The following is a 20,919-nucleotide window of genomic DNA, read 5'->3' as shown; positions in this document are numbered from 1 at the left end:
AATACAAACAGTTGCAGGTTTCTACATGATGCTATTACAAAATCTCATAACTCTGTAAGAGCCAGCTGGCCATCTTGTTTATTGCTACCATTTTTTTTATAATTTTTTTTGGAGGGGGGGGGGGGGGGGGGGGGGGGGGTGTTGCTGAACTGTCAACTCTTTAATCAGCTTAATACCACTGCTGAACAAGGCTGTGGCAAACTTTCCGACGAGCTGAATTGATTGTCTGTCTGAAATGACGTGCAGGGATTCAAATTCCAACGAATGACAAGGATTATTAACTTCAGACAGATTATGTCTCTGTGGATAAACTATCAACACTCGATAAAGCCACTGAACCAAACGGCCATCACAGTTAGAAGACATGGGGGATGGGGTGGTGGGGGGGGGGGTAATTACTCTACAAGCAAAACTCAGTCATGAGTTTCCGTTGACCTTCGTAAAGAAAAGAAAATACATCATCAGGTCGGTGCATTGTTACCATTTTAATAGAAAATAAAAACATATGAAGAAATATTCAGAATTCAAATTTGAGCAGAGTCAAGTGTTCAACACACACAACACGCATTTATATATGTGTGTGTGTGTGGTGATGGTGTTGGGTGATAAACCAAGGTTGCATTCCCAGTGCAGTTACACTCTCTTCATTATGAATGTGGACTACAATGACTTGAGACGAATTTCAATGGGCAGTGGACCCATAAACTAAGTGTGTTGTGTCTTTACACATTTTTGTCTTTGTTTTGAGCACCTTGCACGTTCACACGCCGACCTGCATGAAAACAAAAATCATCCTGGCTGCAACTCTGCAGATTGAAATCACCCGCACCCGGTACATATAAGCAGCCATTCAGTTCATCTTTAGGACCAGATGAGCCAAGAACATGTCGCTTCTCTGCAGGAGGCCAAACCCACTAACGTGGATCTAATTACCCAAGAGATGAGGATAGTAAATATCACATGAAGTGTGGTCATCTGTCAGGAGTAATCCATGGGCATACTGTTATAAACCCATCTGTTTGGTACCAAATGGTGAAAACACAATAATAATAAAAAAAAAGTCAAATTTAGCAGGTTTGCAAACTCTTGCCCTTTGAAGAGATGTCACCAGGTTTGTTCACCAGAAAACACCAAACATTCACATTTTCTTCATCTGCCTGCTTTTGACATTCGTCAAAAGGACTGCTGCCGGATTCCCGAACACGAGCAAAGTTACAGATCACACCTTAGGAGGAAAACAAAAGGAATATTTGCAGTCCCTGTGTCACCAGAACCGCACCCTGGAGAATTGAAACAATAATTGCAGCAGCACCTTTGATGAACCAGTGAATCCAGTCTCCTGTCGGGGTATTTACAGCGCAAGCAGCCACATAGGGTGCAACGATGCCAACTTGTCAAACAATGCCCTGTCAACTGTAAAATCATATTGCACTTCTGATCTAACAGTTATAATGCCACCAAATCACATTGAATGTTGTTTTTTTTTAATAAAAAAAATAAAAATGTAACCAAAAATTCTCTTGATATATTTACTTAATGTGGGTTAAAAAAAAAAAAAAAAAGCTTCTCAGTTGGTGCAGGTGAACTTGAGGCGCGTGACTCCTCATCAGTGCTTTGAAGTGAGCGTCAGAGTGGAGGAGACGCGGAAGATCTGAGGCAGCATGTTGCTCAACTGGTAGAACATCTCCTCGGAAATACTCTGTCAACACAAAGAGCGAGCCGGAGTTAGTGAGCGACAAGAAAATGACAAACCCTCTCATCAGCATTTCTTCCCACGGTGTGATTTTTTTAGTGAGGAAACTTTTTTTTTTGAATGCACATTAGGACAAATTAAGTTGTTTGTGTAGGGGGGTAGGACTGCTTTGAAGGTCTGAACGATACGGTGACGACAGTTCTGCTCAATATGATTAGAATCTTTAACAGGTTTCGATGAGCTACTGTTGTTACTATGAGTCAGTCTTGAATTTTTCCGTGTTTGTCTAGAAGACACTTGACTACAGTAAAAACAAATAAATAAATAAAAAGACTCAATGGTTAATCAGTGCAATGTGATCTGGGTGACAGTGCTCAGACTGCCACCCCCGCGACCTGGAAACGGTAAGCGGAAGTGGATGGATGGACTTAGCGGTTAAAAACTCCACATTTCGTCTTAATCTCTCGCCTTTTTTTTTTTAACTACATCAATGCCTTTTCCTGCTGAAGCATTACAGTTCATACCAGAACATAAATCCTTCACTCACCACTGTGCCTGTGTTCTCTGGTTAACAGGCCATGATTTTGCATCCGTAGACTTTTTACATTGACATACCTTCATCTACAAACTGCTTCCATCACATCTCTCCTGCTTCATGTCACAGACAGAACAGGTTACGGCTCTAAGGATCGACTCCTTCATTGTCCCTTCTCTACTTACTTTTGAACTTTTTTAGGTGACCTTGAGTGCATTGATTATAATAATTATAATAATAATAATTATTATTATCTATGATTATGAATTCTTATTTATAAAAAAATATATAGATTTTTTATATTTTAAAAAACAACAACATCCTCTTCTTCTTGTTTTCTCTCTTCTTGATTTGAAAATCTGTTTTAAACTTGTTAGTCATTGTGTTTACTTGTAGTTTCTCTTTATGAGATAACCTGTGCTAACAAAGGTCAAATATAAGAAAATAGTTGGTTTTTTTTTTTTTAGTTCTTTAACTAAATAATGATGTTTTGCTTTGGTGGCAATAGGTGGATACCAGAACATTATAAATCACTCCAAAAAAGCTAAGGTAAAGAAACTTGTGTTTCGTGGAAACAAAGCAAAGAAAAGCTGTTTGGCAATGACTCATTTTAACCGTCATACACATCCAACAAACGTGGCACCATTTAAAAGAGAACAAAACATAACATTCATTGGATTCATATTTTGTCTTAGACGTCCCCCCGAGGATGGTCAGGGCCGGTCAAAACGCAGCATGTGGTCTACATTGCTCAAGTCTAGCGTTAACAGCCTTCGGTGGTGTCTTTTCCTTTCTTTTTTTTTTTTTTTTTTTAAGAGAACAGTAGTCAAGATGCTGAGATGACATGAGCTCCGGCAGCTGTGACTTTAATGGGTCGTGTGTGTGTGTGTGTGTGTGTGTGTGTGTGTGTGTGTGTGTGTGTGTGTGTGTGTGTGTGGGTGGGTCGGTGGGGTGGGGGGGGCATACCGTGTCGCTATGAGCATCACCACCCGCCACATAAGAATGTTAAGTAACGTAAAAGCAGAGCCGCTGCCACACACAAACACGGCATATATTTAGACACAGTATTTCTCGGAGGTGTAGACAACAATGTCGTTTCGGTAGGCGCTATTTTGAATGACGTCTGCATGTAGCTGACAGGAAGCCGACGCAGTCGGGAGTCTTTTGATGCCGCTTGTTTTATCATCTTATCCCGTCAGCGTGAGATAATGCTATGGGCTCCGCTGCCTTCCCGACAAACCACAAAAAGCTAAAAGGTATACACCGCCCGGCGAAGCCTGAAATAAAACACCAGTCACCAGGTTTTGAGTTACTTCAAAAATGTGACAGAAAAACTCGCTTTAAAGTCAAACTTGAATTTTTTTTTTTTTCCCAACCTGCGGAATAACATTAACTTATCTACATTATATAAGCTATTACAGACAAATCCAAGGGTTTTTCAGGAAGGTGGAAGTGATTCCACTTCAGTGCTGGTGAGCAACACGTTAATCCCATTTCTTATCACACATTTATATGATCGAGTCTTTGAGCTTTCTTTTTATCACAGCAGTGTAAGTACTGGGCAGAAGAACTGAAAGCCCTATAATCTATGATTTATGGCTCATATTTCAAACACTCCACAGCTCCCCTCCTGCATTCAGAGGTATGCAATGCTTGGCCAGGTGTGCCTTTTGTGATGTTGTGTACATACGAGGACTTAAGCATACATTTCTTGGAAGAAGAAGAAGAAGAAGAAAAAAGAAAAGAAAAAAAATCACAGCAAAGCCAATACTCAAGGCACAATTGAGCAGTCTCAGCTTGAGGTCGTGAAACTGAAAGTTCAGATCTCACCTTGGGCACAAGAAACTGAACTGTGCGTGATACACCACCGTCCCATGAGGCCATCTCCATCATAAAACCTGTAATAAAACCAAATAGAAGTTTCTGGAAATGACTTTTAATAACTCCTTCAAGCCAGTAACAAGTAGTTTGTTTAAACTTTGCCATTTTTCAATAATGTAGTACAAATTCACCAACAAGCTGAAAAGTAATTTGCTCCATTATCACTATCATTCTATCTTTAGCTTGTCCATCAATGTCAAATCTACGATCTTTATTACCTTTGACACATTTGAAGACCAGCTCAGCCCTTTTAAGACACCACGGTATGGTCATCTCCTGCAAGATTTAAAAAAAAGTTCAAACCTGTTATATTTTACTTTAAACGTTATTCTTTTTCTAATCCAGTGTTAATGTTATGTATAATCTTACACTCTTAATGACATTTGGTTTCCTCAAAAACTTGCACACGCCACATTGCTAAAGTCAAATGGAAACATGATATGGGAAATACTGTATGAAACAGGAAGCAAAAAGCTGAAGTGAGATTTTAAACTGATGATTATTAGGTACATGAAGAAAGAACAGGCAAGTGTTTTTAAAAGTACTACTGTGAAACTGCTGCGCTGGAAGCCTCCATTTGTATCAACAATGAGAGCAGTATTTACACAAATAGCAGAGTAAAAATCTTATGAGTGAATTAACCTGTAACCCATAAGTGGGATTTTAAACCGGTAATTTGTATAGAAACCAATTTAATTGACTTTTTTTTAAAGTCACACATCCATTTTATTTTTATTTATATGATAATCACACCTCACATATTCACAGCTTTTTAAAGTTTTAGTCTTCAGTATAGTAGTTCCCGTTTGTATATGATTGTATTTGATTGTTCCTGCTTCATAACCGTTTTATAGTGTCTTTGTCACCCATTGAAGTTGCACTTTACTGTAACATCTCTTCAGATTTTTCATATTAGATTAGGCTTGGCCTGCAAGTGGTTAGTTTGACGTTGCATGTTCTCTGCGGGTTCACTTTTCTCTGCATACTGCTACAGTCTAAAAACATGTGTTTCATGAGTCTAAACTACATATCAAAGATTCCAAATGTTTTACATTTATCACACATAAACCTGGATATTTCACTTTTTTTGTTGTATTCTTTAGCATTTTAGCTGAGAAGTCATGAAAATGAAAACTGAATATATTAGAATATTTCACACAATGACATTATAGTTTTCCTATTTCTTAACCAGAGGCCACATGTATCACAATGTCATGAGTATAAGAATAACTGACGAAGATATAGCTTTTCAATGACTTTCTAGTTTTGTTAAGATGCACCTGTGTGTTGCTCGCTTGGTGCACAGTGTTGACTTTAACATGTTGTCCCTTTTTGCGACCCAAACAATGAATACATGACATTTCAATAAAGGAGTGTCACATATGTCGACTCATTATGGCGCATACCTGAGGAGAACGCAGTAGAAAAAAATATTTCTGAAGTGACTCTTCTAACTGGATGTCACATTTACAGCATAGCTGTTGAAGCAATTAAAAAAAAACAAAAAAAAAGCTCCTCCAATACAACTGCAACAACTTCAAGGCACGCAACTGAGACAGGCGTGTCAAGTAAAAGCTCATATCTTTGGCTCATGTAAATGACATCAACAATGTCCTAGTCGTCTTTGATAAAAGAGACAAAAAGTGTTTTGATGCATTGCAGACAGGACTGTACATTCATAGAGTTTTTCCATTATGTGACTGAACCTGCAGAACTTGTAGGACTGAACAAGCAGGTTGCCGTCATCATAAAAATCATAAAGCACCGTCACAGCTGTCAAGCTTTGTAATACCCATTGTTTGACTCTCAAACTGAGTCTTTAATTTGTCTCAGCGTACTTTTGAACAAGTATTGTGGGGCCATAAACAAATCCTTCTGTGTTCATTTTTCTATATAAAAAAAAATGAATGAAACTCAACGAAACAAACTATTCCAGTTGTTGTAATGATAAAACAGGCTTGTAAACATCTCTCCTACACAAGGAAAACACCCAAGAAGCTGGCGGATGGAAATTTTGGATGCACAACCAAACGCTATTAATTAAAGACCCTCTGGTTCTCAAGGCTTCAAACGTGAAAAACATGAACTTATTTCAACAAAAGTCTTTCGCACTCGGCATGTTGTGGCAGGAGTGCACTGTAGACAGAGGGTTGTTGAGAATTGACTTTCCATCTTTTGGGATCAGCGATGCCTGGTGGGAAATGTAGGCTCATCGTACCAGAGACTCAAACGTATCTTATTTAGGGAGGTAAATATCGACGGCTGCCTTAACTGAAAAGGCAGGCATAATCTTGCACAGTAGACAAATCAATGTATGTGTTTAGTAGCATCCTAGAGACATGCCACGGCATCGGTATGTAAAAGATACAAGGCATTGCATTAAGACAGACACTTGCAGCCCGTGAGATAATTTAAAAATATATATATTATGCAGGGAAGAAGGTCAATTCACCACATGTGAATGGAAAACTTCTTAAATATTGCATAACGATAAGGATTTGAAATTGTGAATCATTTAATGCATACATTTTGATAAAATAAGCTTGGTTTATAGTTATTCAGTTCACGCTCTGAATTAAATTAGTAGCTCTAAATGTCATACGTAGTCAAATGATCCGTTACTATTTGGCCCACAGGTAGAAAAATTGTTATGGCCCTCACTATGAGCTCAGCTGCCTACTCATAATTTCATTATATCTTTTTAATTATACTCCTCTAAATAAAGACAATAATACGAAAGGATATCAAACCACAGGAGGAAATTAAACACTATGATGACATTTCTAAGCGTGGTATTAAAAAACCCCACTAAACTCCCATCAGTCACTGAAGGCTTTCGCTGTTCTACTCCCAACTGTGTGAGTGCTGGGTGTTGCTCTACACACACGGCTGTGTGGCACTAAGTCAACAAACCGTATTCACAGCCGGTGCCTGACAAGTCAGATTACCGCTGAGGTTGCAGAATACAAACAAGCAGAGGTAGAAAGGAAGGGAAGACACTCTCATCCTGGGACCAGTTCAAAAAGGGAGAATCAGGTTTAACACATGAAAAATCAAACCCATTGGGATATACATGAAGTTCACAAACTGGTCAGTGGACGAGGCTATAACGGCTCTTCAAGTGTGCAGCCAGAGCTGAGTTTGATCATTTTGGCTCCCAAAAGTAACTGTAAAAATGGGACAAACACTGAGAAATAACAACATAGTGTTTCAGTTGACTGGTAACTCGATATTTTGAGCTTTGTTGGACTTTATCTTCGAGGGCCTCATGTCTCAACAGGCCTGCGTGCTGTGTGACATGTTAGTACAAAGTCTTTTAATGTTGTTTTTATTGCACTTTGAAATTCATTTCAACAACTCTCATAAACAGCCCTGCCATAGCATGAAAGCCTTTCATCTGAATGAAATATGGCGTAATGTTTTTTTAGATACAGTTCATATGGAAAACGGATTTTCCTTATCGCATCAATACTGTTTCCTGAATTGCAATGTAGTTATCAACTGGAATGCTGCAACCCAATTTTTCCCAGAATGGGACATCATTCTGTGTTAGGAGTCTTACGCTCAGGGAAAAATGAATTGACAGCTGGAGGTTTTTATTTTTTTTTCTTCCTTTACATTGGCACATTTGTCAAACAGCTGACAGCCTAATTTCACAGTGGAACTGTGAGGAAGTGGTGCAATTTCCTAGAACCATCCAAACTAGAGCCAAGTGTTGAACAAAGCAGCAACATTATGTGTCAGCTAATAAAACTACTTCTGTTTTTATTCATGTGTTTACACAAACAGGTTGGGTTAACCCAAGTAACCTTTTATTCTCACAATAAATTGAATTACATTCAGCATTAATAATGGCATCAAATATCAGTTTAAATCACTGAATTATTAATTGTGAGTGTGTGTGTGAGTGTGTGTGTGTGTGTGTGTGTGGGGGGGGGGGGGGGGGGTCACTTTTACCAAACTGTTTTAAAAGTTTTTACTTTCCTAGTGCAAGTCTTTATGGTTCCATCCACCATGTTTAAATTCCATTAAATCTCGTCGGACTGCCAAAGCTACATACCGGCTCTGGATCCTCTCCTAATCTTCTCGAGTGTTTGATAACAAAACGACACACTCCAAGTCAAACATTTACCCTTTAGCGCATTGTGTTCTCTCTTTGCCAAAGCACTGTGCGTGCAGATCAGATTCCGGTTTTACATTGTGAATTGTGCAGAAAAACTTGTTTTCATGGCTTCGTGACACCGAACCTGTTTTAAGGCTTCTGTTATGTGTGAGGTTTTTCTCTGGAACTTGCATAAGAAGCATGTAACAACGGCTTATAAATTGCTGTAGCCACGGTTACCCTGAATAAACTGAAGAGTAGTATAGCGATATTTTTCCACGCTCAATGGTTTGGTTTTATGTTTGTTTGTGGCGGAGCTTTCCATCTGCCCTCCAATTAAACAGTGTTTTTTTTTTAAGGAGGAGAACATTGAAGGTGGTAAATCACTGTAGGTGAATCATTACCTTCCACCCACTTTGGATAACGACACCAGTTATGGGATGATTAAATACATAAATACACCCAAACTGAATATATTTCAGTTTGGGTGTATTTGCTTCTCGAGATAATGATTAAAGGAACTGGATCCTCCTTATAAAACACCAACATATTTTCATGGTTACTGTGAAGGCTCCAAATTGCTTCATTTCTGTCTTGAAGCTTACAGCTGTCTGATATTTCAGTTTGTTGATATGTTCAGTTTGAACAGTTTGTTGCTGACTGCCCTGTCATGTTGTAATTGGCAGTATATAAATAATCAAAACTGAACTGAAATGACGTAAGTATTTCTTTCAAGCCTCTGAATTGATTTTACTTTATTTTTTTAAACATGCTATTTTTATTTTACCACTTGCCATTATGAAATTAAAAGTCTTATAGCATTTTATATGTAGGCCAACAACCCAGGATTTGACTTGAAACCAGAGGTTAAATAAAGCTTTACATTTACGATACAAAGCTGTGGATGGCTCAAAAGTCATCATTTTCAATTAGGTCACTTGAAATATACACAAAAATGATCCACATTTCTCGCTTTGTAATCAATAGCTGTGATTATTTAACCATCCTCGGCGCTCGATTGTGGCTGAATTGGATCCGACATCCCTCTAATGTTCGTCGAAGAGAAGGAGAACCCCTGAACCAAACGCCAGTCCATCAAAGAAGAGACATGCACTTCCACAAACAGGCGAATTTGCTTACAACATTACGCAGCATTTTGGATAAATAGTCACTATAGCTATATAACAATAGATGCTTTCAAATTGTCAAAAGTACATACGTGTTGAGCATCATGCCATCAGCCTCTCTCACCTCGGACATGTCGTGAACCAGCAGCAGGGGGACGGTGACGGTGGTGATGTCATGTGTGCAGCAGACCTTCAGGATGTTTCTCAAGCCCATGATGGCCGGGTCCCGGGCCGTGATGTTCCCCGACCGGACGTTGTCGTCCACACACAGATGGAAGACGACGTGGACCTCTGACAGGTTGGAGTGCCGCGAGATGTAAAACTCTCCTTTAGGAGAAGATGGGAGGAAACATTTGAAAAGGGAACGACGGAGGGAGAAAACAAATCTGGAAAAATGTGCACGCTCTGGGGGAATTTACAATTACCTGGTAAGATGTTTGAGGGATTTCTTTCGATATTTTTGCTTTTATCGTCACCGTTTCGTTGAATCTCTGCCAACAATGGAAACAGATTCAGATTGAAATAAAGTTACATGAAAAGTATGAAAAATACCGGCACCACAGATGGTGGGGCTACCATCCATAAAAGGCTTGTAAGCTGGCAATGTATAAACCACTTAAGTTGTGCTTTGAAAAGGAGCAGGACAAAGTTTTCCATTAACACTGTGGCAGCAATTCAAAGTGCCTTCTATATCCTGACTGTTGAATCCCCCTCTTACATAGCTGCCACATCACTGATATTCTCCAGCTATATGAGAATCCATGCGATGCAAGCATTACGTGTTGTTTCAGGCCCATGTGACGGACTAATCTTTATCTAACTTTATCAAAATCATAAAGCGAGATCAGTAAGCAATACATCTCAAAGTCCATCTTTACTAAAACAAAACACATGCCTCTTAGAGACATGTGTTTTAACACCATAAATATCAATATTAGATATTCATTTGAAGTTAAAGTCGAAACTACAACTACGCGTCTAAAAATAGAAACCACGTTGAAGTAGAGTAATCAATGTTCCTCATTCCTGTCAGCGTCCACATCAGCAGCCACGTGAAGCATTTCCTTGATGGCTTTATGGAGCAATAGATAAAAATAATAAAAGATAATAAAAACTAATCTTCAAAAGGAGAACGATAGAAGCCATAAAACCGACATGACAACAAGTTGACTGCTCCTTTTATCCATGTGTAAATGACACCGAAAAACTGAAACTTTGACTTGGCAGCCATTTTCAAAAAATTGCCATATGAAGCTACGTGCTTTTGCATGTTGGACCTATTTAACTAATATTAGCGCTTAATGCGACATTCATGTGGAAGTCCAATTTCCCCACTGATCTTGTGGCCCACTGAGAAAGACAACCAACAAAAACTGAAAAACAGAAACTAACTGAATCAAAGTGAACCAAAGCAAAAAATAATAATAAAACAAACAAACAAAAAAAAAAAAAATATATATATATATATCATTACTTCAACTGACTTAAAGATTGATGCTCGTACCATAATCTGAATGAGTCATCTTTAATATGCTGCGCTGCTGCTGTACGTGGCCGTCACCTGGCCGGCGTGTCTTTAAACTTTGAAAACATCTCACCAGGCTGGTCTTTCTGTTTGCTGCTCCGCTGTGCTCTGGCGTACAGCACCACCTGCTGCACCTCCTCCAGCTGCTCCTCCAGACAGTGGAAGTGAAAGTCTGTGCACTCCTTCGCCACAGTTGCAAAGTCTGCGGGAGTCGATACGGAAATGTATTGGTGTAAAAAAAACAAAAAAACATTTAAATGCCTGAAAATACAATGGCAACCCAGGGCCGGTTAGGTCAGAGCTTCCTTCTGTCTTTACATTTATAAAAATGTTAAAAAATAAATAAAAACAGAATATAAACTTAGTCACTGAGCAAAAGGTGTGAAGGAAAAGCATTATTCTCTCTGTGAAGCTGACAGACAACCGAAGTGAGTCATGAGCAGAATCAAGATATGAATGTTACAAATCACAAGTCTGAAAATAAAACAGGACATTTGCAGGAATCACAGCAGAGAATCAATCAATCAATCAGAGAATCACTGCAGTACAATGAGCCAAATAAACCTTTGAGGTTCGTAAAGAGAGGGGAAAAAATATAAAAAAATCCACATGTATAGTAAGATCAATAAAATGTTATCTTCCTCTGACCTCTTTTGATGCCGCTGTAGGAGTTGACCCGGTTGTCGACCAGCAGCACCAGACCGCAAAGCGAGGAGGAGTACAGTGAGAGGGCCGTCTGCAGCCGCCGAAGCTTCGCGCCGCTGTTGCCGTGTCGCCGATGTTTGCAGAAATCCAGCACGTCAGCTCGCACCAGCCGCAGGTTGTGCATCGTTTTCAGTTGCGCTCCTGTTCAAAGAAAAAGCAGACGTAAACATACGGTTTCCCGGCGCAGTGGTCCAACAGAAAAAAATGAAAAATGTGTATGGATGACAGACAGGAAGGCGCGTTAAACGTCAAGGACCTAGATGGATGGTGAAGCTCTCCTCCAGCTGAGGCTGCTCCTCGAACATCCGGGCTCCGGAATCTGCTGCTTCGGACAGCTGGCTGGACTGCACCTTAATCTCCTCGCTGTGAATCAGCCGACGAAAACACATAAACAACCATCCATTCATTAGAAGCTCATCATGCAACGCACTGTAGAAGGAGGTAAAAAGCACGGAAGAACTTGTTTAAATAGCTAAACCATCTCCATGCAATTTATTTTGAAACTGCTCAAACGTCATATTCCAACGTTGTCCTTTACGCATCTCCATCTCCGGCCACGTCCAGCACAGCTTCCTGTTTCCAGTCTCCAAATCATACATCAATGCTGGTCTCACTACTGTTGTGTAACTCTCCCCTTTCACTTTCAGTGCAACCCTTCTCTCATACATCAGCCCTGACACTTGTTTACATTTGACTGTGCTATATAAAGGAAAAAGTAGCCTTTCCTTTCATTCACACATACAGTATGTATTTTATCTTGTCTCTACTGTTCTAAATTCCTCTTCAAGCTATTTTCCACCTACTCTTTAGTATCATATATGTATACAAAGTGCATTTAATGACTACACACTCTGATTGTATGGTGTAATTCTATTTTTAGTTTTCTACTTTCTGTACTCCTTCTTGACAATGAACTAAATATATTTTAGTGGTGCACAGCTGGAACGTACCAACACAAGAGGCTGCTTTTTAAGGTTTGGACACCATATAGGTGATATTTGACTTAATGTAATATACTGTTTACGGAAATAAGTAGCATATTAACTGCAGATCTCGTGAAATAATACTTTTGTGTGGGATAAAACAAAAGGCAATAATGAACTACATATTGATATATAATGGTTGCATCTAATACAGAAAGTTTAACCCAGAATAAATACTGTTCACTAATTGCTTTCTTTAAGTTTGTTTAGCATGATATGTTGACATTATACTCATTTATTTTATGCTGCTGCATAATTTATTGAAGTAACAACTATCAATATCAAAAGAAATTTAGCTGAGTTGCAGTTTGTCCTTAACAAGCTTGAACTAAAAATGCTGAGTCATAGTTTGAGTGCCGACGTAAAATGTTTGAAGTTCTACAGCACACATTATAATAATGATATTCACCATTAGAAACAAAAACAAATGCAAGGTCAGCACATTGTCTGTGAAGCACTACGTTGATTTAAATCATCATCAAGCATTACTGTGAATCACTGAGGGGTTTCTGTTACATTTCGTGTCTCACAGTACGAATCGTAACTAATTCTAAAAACCCAATATATCAATCCTCAACAAAACATTTTATTGGCTTTATCAAATTAATATGCACAAATATATATATTTTTTTAATGAAAGCAAATTTAGACAAAAAATTCATTTGAAATGTAATAACAGAAATGCTTTTTCCTTTTCAAAGAATACATTTTTTTGAATCGTAAATAAAATCAATAATCAATCATTCAAACTACATTTTCTTCTTCCCTTTTACGTAAATTAATTGAATCAGAAGTTTTACTTTTCCTACAGTCCGTTTCTGTGCTTCTGCTTGAGTGGAAATTTCTTTTTGCCCCCTCCGTGAATTAATGTCACGACACAAGCCGACTGAATGAGTTGTTGTTCTCATGGAAACATTTCTATGTCATGATAAGTGTTAAGGATTTGTTATCAGCTTAGTTCAATGTTTTATTGGCTGCACAAATGGGGGCGATAATGTGGGGGGAAGTTCTCATTTTAAAATTCAAAGGGGGCACACAAGTCAAAGTTTTTCTATTTCAGTTTGTGGCATTCAATTATGGGGAAAATAAAATATAAACAGAGTAAAAGCAATGCTCAAATATGAAAAAAAAAAAATGAAAAAAAAAGATGTGATATGTTGTAATTACATGGATAACACAGCATGGTCACAAATGTGGACATTATAGGACCGGGTTGTAAAAACACATCGTATAAAGTGCATATATATTTATATAATGTTTTCTTCTTTTTAAATCTCTTTGTATAACATGCACATGAAGGAAAGTATTTCTCAGTAACTGGTGGAAAATGGCGGGGGGTTTAATAAGTTTGTCCATCCTCCGAATGCTTTATGTTTGTTTGTTTTATGTATAACGATATTGGAGCCATATTGTCTTTTAGCCCCCCCCCCCCCAAAAAAATCATTCAGAAAAGATGATATGATTTAAAAATTACACCCAAACCAGCATCAAGAAGCCATAATGTACTTTCACTTTTTAACAATAGGCCTAAGCATCTCAACATTGTTATGCTGCAGGAACTAGTATTTGTTTCATCCAGCAAAAAAGCTGGAAATGCCAGTTCAGGTGTCGGCATACACAAATCTGTGCTTTTATATATACATACACTACGTTAAATATACAACACTTCAAAATATTTTCAGAAATCCGAAAAACTCCTGCTTAAACCGGAAGAAAATCCCCCAATGAGCCACACACCATTTCCCTTTCGGACTCTATAACCAAGCATAAAGGCTGAAAATCTAACTATGGTTGACACATGTCAATGGGGGGTTAATCTGGGCCAGGACACAGTTGTCTTCGTCACACATCGTGTTTACATGAGGATTACCACCCACGCTGCATCTTTTGACATTCAGGGCGGCCGTGGCTCAGGTGGCACAGAGAATTGTCCTCCTGATTGTTGCAGATTCAGTGATTCGCTCCTCGCCTCGTCGTGTTTTCATGTCAACGCGGACGATGACAAGACAATAAAAAACAACAAAAAACACCTCAAATTGCTCCAACGGCTGGGAAGCACCACTCGCGGCAATTTGTCACCAATCACATTAGAGTATGTTTGTGAAAGGGTGAATGAGATTGACTGTTGAAGCCCTTTGACACTGCCGAAGAGGAAACATGCAGCATAAAATTGGTCGATTTGTTACTTACACTGATCAGCCACAACATTATGAACACTGATGGGTAAAGTGAATAGCGCTGGTTATTTCTTTAATATGACACCAATTAGTGGGTGGCATATATGAAGTAAAATAACAGTTTCTCATTAAATGTAATGTATTAGAAACAGAAGAAATTGACAAATGTAAGATATGAATGAGGTAAATAGGGGCGAATTTGTGATGGCTAGACTCAGACCATCTCCAAACTGCAGCTCTTGTGGGGAGTTCCTATTTAACAGATAAGCTACTGTAAATCAAAAAAAAGTTATAATAGGGGTACTAATAAAGAAACAAAGTGCAGAAAGAGTGTGCAGGCCATGTCTCAGTGAATCAGGGATGATTCGTCAACAAAAGGGAACCAACACAATATTAAGCAAGTGGTTATAATGTTACGGCTGATCCATCGACCTCACCTGAAGAAATCTGAGGCTTAGAACCTAGAAAGTGAAGCATGATGCTGATTAAATTCAACATTCAACTTTCAAGATGCCTCTTTGATGTGACTACAGCTTGCTTCTCTAAAAGGACAACTGTTGTTTATAGTTTCCTTGACTTTTCTAATTCCACTAGAAATCTGACGGGGCTTCATTCAGACATCGCCGGACCCAGACAACATCATGCCATTGGGGAGCTGAACACTTATAGGAATGTGTGAGGAAGTGCAAATGACAACACACACACACACACACCCATTATTTCTACAGCCGCTCTGACCTTGTGCTCCAAATACCCAAAGCGTTCAGGGGACGTCTGCCTCAATTAGGGACCCGACGACCCCTCGCTGAAACAGAAATGACTGAAATAATTGTTTTTGGCCTCAAAGTAAAAAGGATTAATGTTATCGCTGACCTTGAATTCAGATTGGGGGAAAAAAACATCTAATGGGACCAACAACATGATGTAGATGTAAACTTCAGTCAGTCACATAAAGGGAATAATAAAAAGGCTTAAACGTAGCTAGAATCAAATAAATACTATATAAATGAGACTCAATGACAAGGCAACTTCAAGCTTGTTTTCTGACTAATCTAATGTTTTCAATGTGTTTCTCCTGGTTTTTTCTGGACTAGTCGTCCCCCATTTCACTTGTGTTGTGTCTGAATGGTGCAAAACACTTTTTGGAGTAAATGCATATAAACGCATGAAGATTCTCTCACTTGATTTGGCTGCTGTTGTTGGATTTCTGCAGGTCCTGGTGCAGTTTGATGACCCACTCCTGATACTCCTGCTTTTGAATGCAGGTCACTTGCTTCAGCTCACTGGCCCACTTGTTCTCCAGAACCTGTTCAAAGTCGTCGAAGGCAAAGCCAGTGTATTGATAAAGCACCATTCAAGGCAATTCAATGTGTCAAAATCGTTAAAAAAACATTTAAATGATGCTTCGTCGCTAGAACTATAAGCTACAAGCAGGACGGGAGTGTGAAATATGAGTGAAGTTGCATTCCAAATGCACTAGCAGACAAAAGAGAAACAATCGCTGTAGAACAAACTATGGCAGACTACAAGGCTCTCATGCTCCATTTTACCTGCTGTGCATCAAAGTGCTGAGAAGCCACTGCATTCACGTCATGGTCACTCAAAGTATTTCCCAGCTCGTGCATCACTTTGTCCATTTCTGCAGCTTGCCTACGAGACAGGAAGTTATTTGTTGATTACGTAAAACACATAAATACATTACTCAATATAAAAATAAAAAAAAGGCATTGTATGTTCTGATATGTCCCTTCTTGACAGGAAATTGAAACTGATGAGAGTCTTGGATAATTTAAACCTTGATATTTGCAAATAAATACAAATAAAACCCCATGTGCTTGAAATATACAGATCTTGAGTCTTCAATGAAATATGGAACATTTTAAAGTAGAGATTCCTTTTTTTTAGATGGTTCTTCATGACATAGTATTGTTATTAAATGCAAAACTACAGGCCACCGTCGCATTTTGTGAGGTGAAATTGAATTATGAACAGTATACACAGTGATAGAGAAAAACTGTTCTGAATGAACTGAAAGGTAAAGAACTGTGTGAAAGTTCAGACAAAATGAGTTTGTGCACAAGGTTTATGTTTTAGGTTGTAGTTTGAGACACCCACCTCTCTTGTAACTTCTTAATCTCCATGTCTCTCTCACTGATGAGCTCTGAGATACTGACGAAGTAGTTGTGCTCCAGGTTCAGGAGAGTATCCGAGGCAGGGGAGTGGATGAGCTCATGGTAAACGTCTGCAAAGTCCTCGTCCCAACTGGGCTCTTCGGGACGAGCATGTTCGAGTGTAGTCTGACACAGAGAGACAAAGGGAAAGCAAAGAACAGTGAAGACATACACACTTAATAGATTCATTGCAGAGGCTGTTCTATTGTTTAATATAAAAAATAAAACTGTCCTTGTGGGTGACAATCTATCACCCATGCTGTGAGCAAGAACGACAAGTGGGAAAGAGGAAGTGTGAAAAGTACATTTTCAGTGACGGACAAAAGAGGAAGACAAAATGCAGTTTCTGTGTTAGATTCTGCTCAAAACCCAGGACATTTTTGATCCGTCTCATCCATAATTAGGTAAGTAACCCAACAGTTTTCAGTATCTGAAATGACTATTTATACATGCAGAGGAGTCTTCATGCAGCAAACACTACGGATACTGGAAAGCGTCCATGTATATTTCTGTGTGACTGCAGTAAAATTGGAACTGGTAACCAAGCCTAAATTTCTGAGTGCATCAGGGTTTGATAACACATCCTGACATAATCCCTGTCATTTTGAAATGCTGAAGCAAGTCCCTGCTGAGTTCATGTTGTTGAAGTTTAAACACAAAAATCATTTAACTGACATTCCTAAATATAAAAAATAATGTTCCAGTGAACCACAAATATAGCATTTCATTAGAGAAATCACCAAATCTTCCACTCATTGCGATGATCGGGGACATTTCTTCTCAAATATGAGAAACTACCAACACATATTGGGTCGGTGGTGAGAAATGCATCAAAGTGTGACCAAGTGAAATGAGAAAGAGACATTAAACGTGTCATGAGGGTTCATGTAATGAGATCAACCCCACCCACCCCCCAACCCCCTCCAAAACTCATGAATAATCAATTTGCAGATGCATTACTTCTCTTTGAATTACTTCAACGATCTGCGACAACCCCAAAAGTTACCGGGGGCATTCGAGGACAATTCCGAAACACTCTGCGGTGCCGCAACAGGAACACGGAGTAGTGGATATATGATCAGGGTATGTTAAGCAGCCAAGGTCTGAAATTAACTTCGTATATATCTGCCAAGAATTAAACGTTATGTTCATATTGAAAATAGACATGCCATGTTAGAGATACTTCCCAAAGCAATTCGAGATATTTCACCGACTGTGTTAAAGCTGATTCAAATAAAAGATGAACTGGCAAAAAGTTGATGAGATAAATTACTTTTTTGCATCTCTCAATAATAATGATTTGAATTCAACACCAAGGCCACAGATACGTCAAAGGGGCAGACGTCAAGGGGCTAGTCATAAACGTACAGAGACAATCTAGTAATATCTAACTGATAAACACATGGACGCTTTACATATCAGCAGAAAGTCTTACAACTGGGTGAGACAGATTAGAGTGCGGTTTTTCCCAAGTTACTTCACCACTAAATGAAAGAGTCAGTGACTGAAAGCCGCATTCGGTAAAAAAGTGACAATACTTGTGAATTAATTCATCAAGAAATGTGTTGTTCAATAGGCCAAAGTTAGGAAAGCTTGTGAAATTAAACATCACCAAAATTGTATCAGTAAAGATACAAAATATGTTCACTCTTCAACACTTGGTTTCCAAGACATTGCAACTTCTAATCGTTCAGTTATGAATGCAGGTAACACACTAAAGATGAATAGTGCTCAATTATTTGTCATAACCCACCTAGAATTTCAAGTAATAATAATGAAGTTTGAGCATTAACAACCTATCTGATTGTTTGAAGCGTTGAGAGTATATTTTTTTTACGGGATGAGTTTGTGAAACATGTTATCACCTCAACATAAGACCGGCTCCAAGCGTTGGTGAGCTGGTTCACATCGACGTCTCCAGTTGTGAGTCTCTGCAAGGCCAGCTCTGCCTCTCGGTCATAATCCAGAATGGTCTCCTTCTCAATGAAGTCGGAGAGTGAGGATTTCAGCTCTGTGGGAGGAGATGCACACAACCCAAAACCTAAGTCTGGGTCCTTTTACTACATTTTTCATATGAAATGCATGATTGCTGCCATTTTTTCACCCAAAAAAATATAAATAAAAAATTAAGAGATAGGAGAAATAATTTCAGTAAATGAAATTAGGACAAACAGGATCATAAGTTCTTTACAAGGATGTGAACAGTTGTCACAAATGTTCGGTGAATGAAGCAGAGGAATGTCAGATTCATGAATGGGTTGAACTGAAACTCACACTTTAAAACGCCAAAACAAATCATTTTGATTGATATACACTATTCATTATCAAAGGAAATTAAATGCAGTCAAAGGGTATAGAGTCACGTGTGCACATTACACAAAGTTCAGATTATTATTTCTTTTTACCACATGCACAATATTTCTGCACTCATAAAATGTCCCAAAACTGATTTGAACTAAACCAAAGGAAACAATCACCATGTTCTATGTAGCATGGAATTTTATGAAGCAGCATCAGGCGTCCATGCAGGTCACTGATATTCTGCTGGACAGGAAACTGCAGGGGCACTTTGAGGACGCAGTTGTGTTTGCCTGCCCTGAACTCAAACACAAACTCCTTCTCGGCAGTGTTGTTTGCTTTGCCTTTGATTTTCTTCATGATCACAGCTAGAAAAAACACAAAGCAGCAGTAAAACATCTGGCCAGACATGCCGCTACACCTTCTCCTCGCTGTCACACACATGTGAAACACCGAGACACAGCATTCCCGTAAAAAACTGCACGGGCAACTTATCTTTCTTGATATTTTTTGCTCATATTTTAAGTGTACTTTGATTACAGATGAGCGTCAGTACTGTTTTTGTTGCTGTCGTCTAGCATCACCGGCTAACATTTGGGCTAAACAAACCTAATCCTCTCCACTCGAAGGGAAAGACACTGAGCACCGAAAACATTTCTCCATTAATAACACATTTTGGTTGACTTTGGTAGGGATAAAAGCCTAAAAATGCAAAAACACATACCAGAGTGTGTGGTTGTTTTCTGATTGTTGATGCTGGGGCGCAGTTTGTTCCAGTCAGCTGATCCCGTCAAACCACCGCCCCGGTGTCAGCAAAAGCACTTTCGCCACGAAGGTTCCAGGCTGTGTGTGGTATGTTTTAATATTGTTCCACCACAGCCGTCATAATACACAATTACAATAAGATTCATATATTTCACACATTTATCTAACTTTTGATTATTTTTTTCAAAGCAAATCAGCTTGTCAGATTCAAGAATCTACTGATCTTAAATATCGAATTTACTTGATTTTTCTTTTTGTGGACATCAGTGCTCTCTGCTGGCCCGACTATAAAGTGCTTCTTGAGTGTTTATGATTAAACCTTTAAAGTCATGGGTTTTTTACAGGCCAAAACATAAGAACAACAATCATCGACGCTGTGGACGCTGTGGACAAAAGAGCAAATTTATTGTAAAAATATATTGTTATACGTGGGGCTAGTGAACCATTTACAAAGAATGATATTTTGTCAGTTAAAATACGTGATAAAGTTAGTAATGCTGAATGCATTCATGAAAAGGCATGTAAAATATAATGAAATGATATATACAAGCACATATAAATGCCATTGTAGCCTGTTGAAATAAAAATAAATCTTTACCTAAAACTGCTTGAATACTCCTTCTCCTTCTCCTACTACTACAGCTACTAAAAATAATAATAATGATCATTCTTCTTCTTCTTCATCTTAATAATAATAATAAAAACTTTTCAATTGGTTTTATTGTGCGGTTCGATAATGACGTTGTTTTGCAGCTTAATACCTGTCGGACTACTTGTCATTTTAATACAGATTTAATGTAATTGGCAATTACTGGTATTAGAACGCGAATGCATTCATAAAAAGCAAGAACAAAATCACAATAAAAATTGGATATAGTACATATTAAACCATAGTAATATATTGAAGAAAAAAACTAAGTCTTTAGCTGAAACTGCTTAATACTACTACTAACAACG

The 20,919-nt window shown here is 38.5% G+C and overlaps 1 protein-coding gene across 2 annotated transcripts; it reads right to left on the bottom strand.

Annotated features, from left to right (window-relative positions):
* Positions 1-462: 462 nt before the first annotated feature.
* Positions 463-20,002, bottom strand: ferry3 (FERRY endosomal RAB5 effector complex subunit 3). 2 transcript variants are annotated; one of them, XM_080474845.1, is made up of 14 exons: positions 19,922-19,999; positions 19,377-19,565; positions 18,765-18,910; positions 16,844-17,025; positions 16,279-16,378; positions 15,910-16,034; positions 11,825-11,931; positions 11,512-11,709; positions 10,937-11,065; positions 9,764-9,829; positions 9,463-9,665; positions 4,328-4,385; positions 4,059-4,126; positions 463-1,699 (listed from the first exon to the last, which is right to left on the bottom strand). In XM_080474845.1, the coding sequence occupies exons 2-14, from the start codon at positions 19,555-19,557 to the stop codon at positions 1,607-1,609; spliced, it is 1,656 nt and encodes a 551-aa protein (XP_080330971.1). In that variant the 5' UTR covers positions 19,558-19,565; positions 19,922-19,999; the 3' UTR covers positions 463-1,606. The 2 variants fall into 2 exon arrangements, with proteins under 2 accessions (XP_080330971.1, XP_080330972.1); XM_080474846.1 differs by lacking the exon at positions 19,377-19,565 and having other exon boundaries at positions 19,922-20,002.
* Between the last annotated feature and the right edge of the window lie 917 nt (positions 20,003-20,919).

Source organism: Lipophrys pholis (genome assembly GCF_963383615.2).
Source record: "Lipophrys pholis genome assembly, chromosome: 11".
Taxonomy (NCBI): domain Eukaryota; kingdom Metazoa; phylum Chordata; class Actinopteri; order Blenniiformes; family Blenniidae; genus Lipophrys; species Lipophrys pholis.
Note: the sequence above shows the minus strand (reverse complement) of the source record. Positions and strands in the feature narration are given on the sequence as shown.

Excerpts from the sequence above, each read along its gene's own strand:
- ferry3 (XM_080474845.1), bottom strand. The coding sequence starts at position 19,557 with ATGAAGAAAATCAAAGGCAAAGCAAACAACACTGCCGAGAAGGAGTTT. Across the intron at positions 17,026-18,764 it reads GGAGCCGGTCTTATGTTGAG|ACTACACTCGAACATGCTCG; the intron begins GTGATAACATGT and ends TCTCTGTGTCAG. Across the intron at positions 9,666-9,763 it reads TCCCTCAAACATCTTACCAG|GAGAGTTTTACATCTCGCGG; the intron begins GTAATTGTAAAT and ends CTTCTCCTAAAG.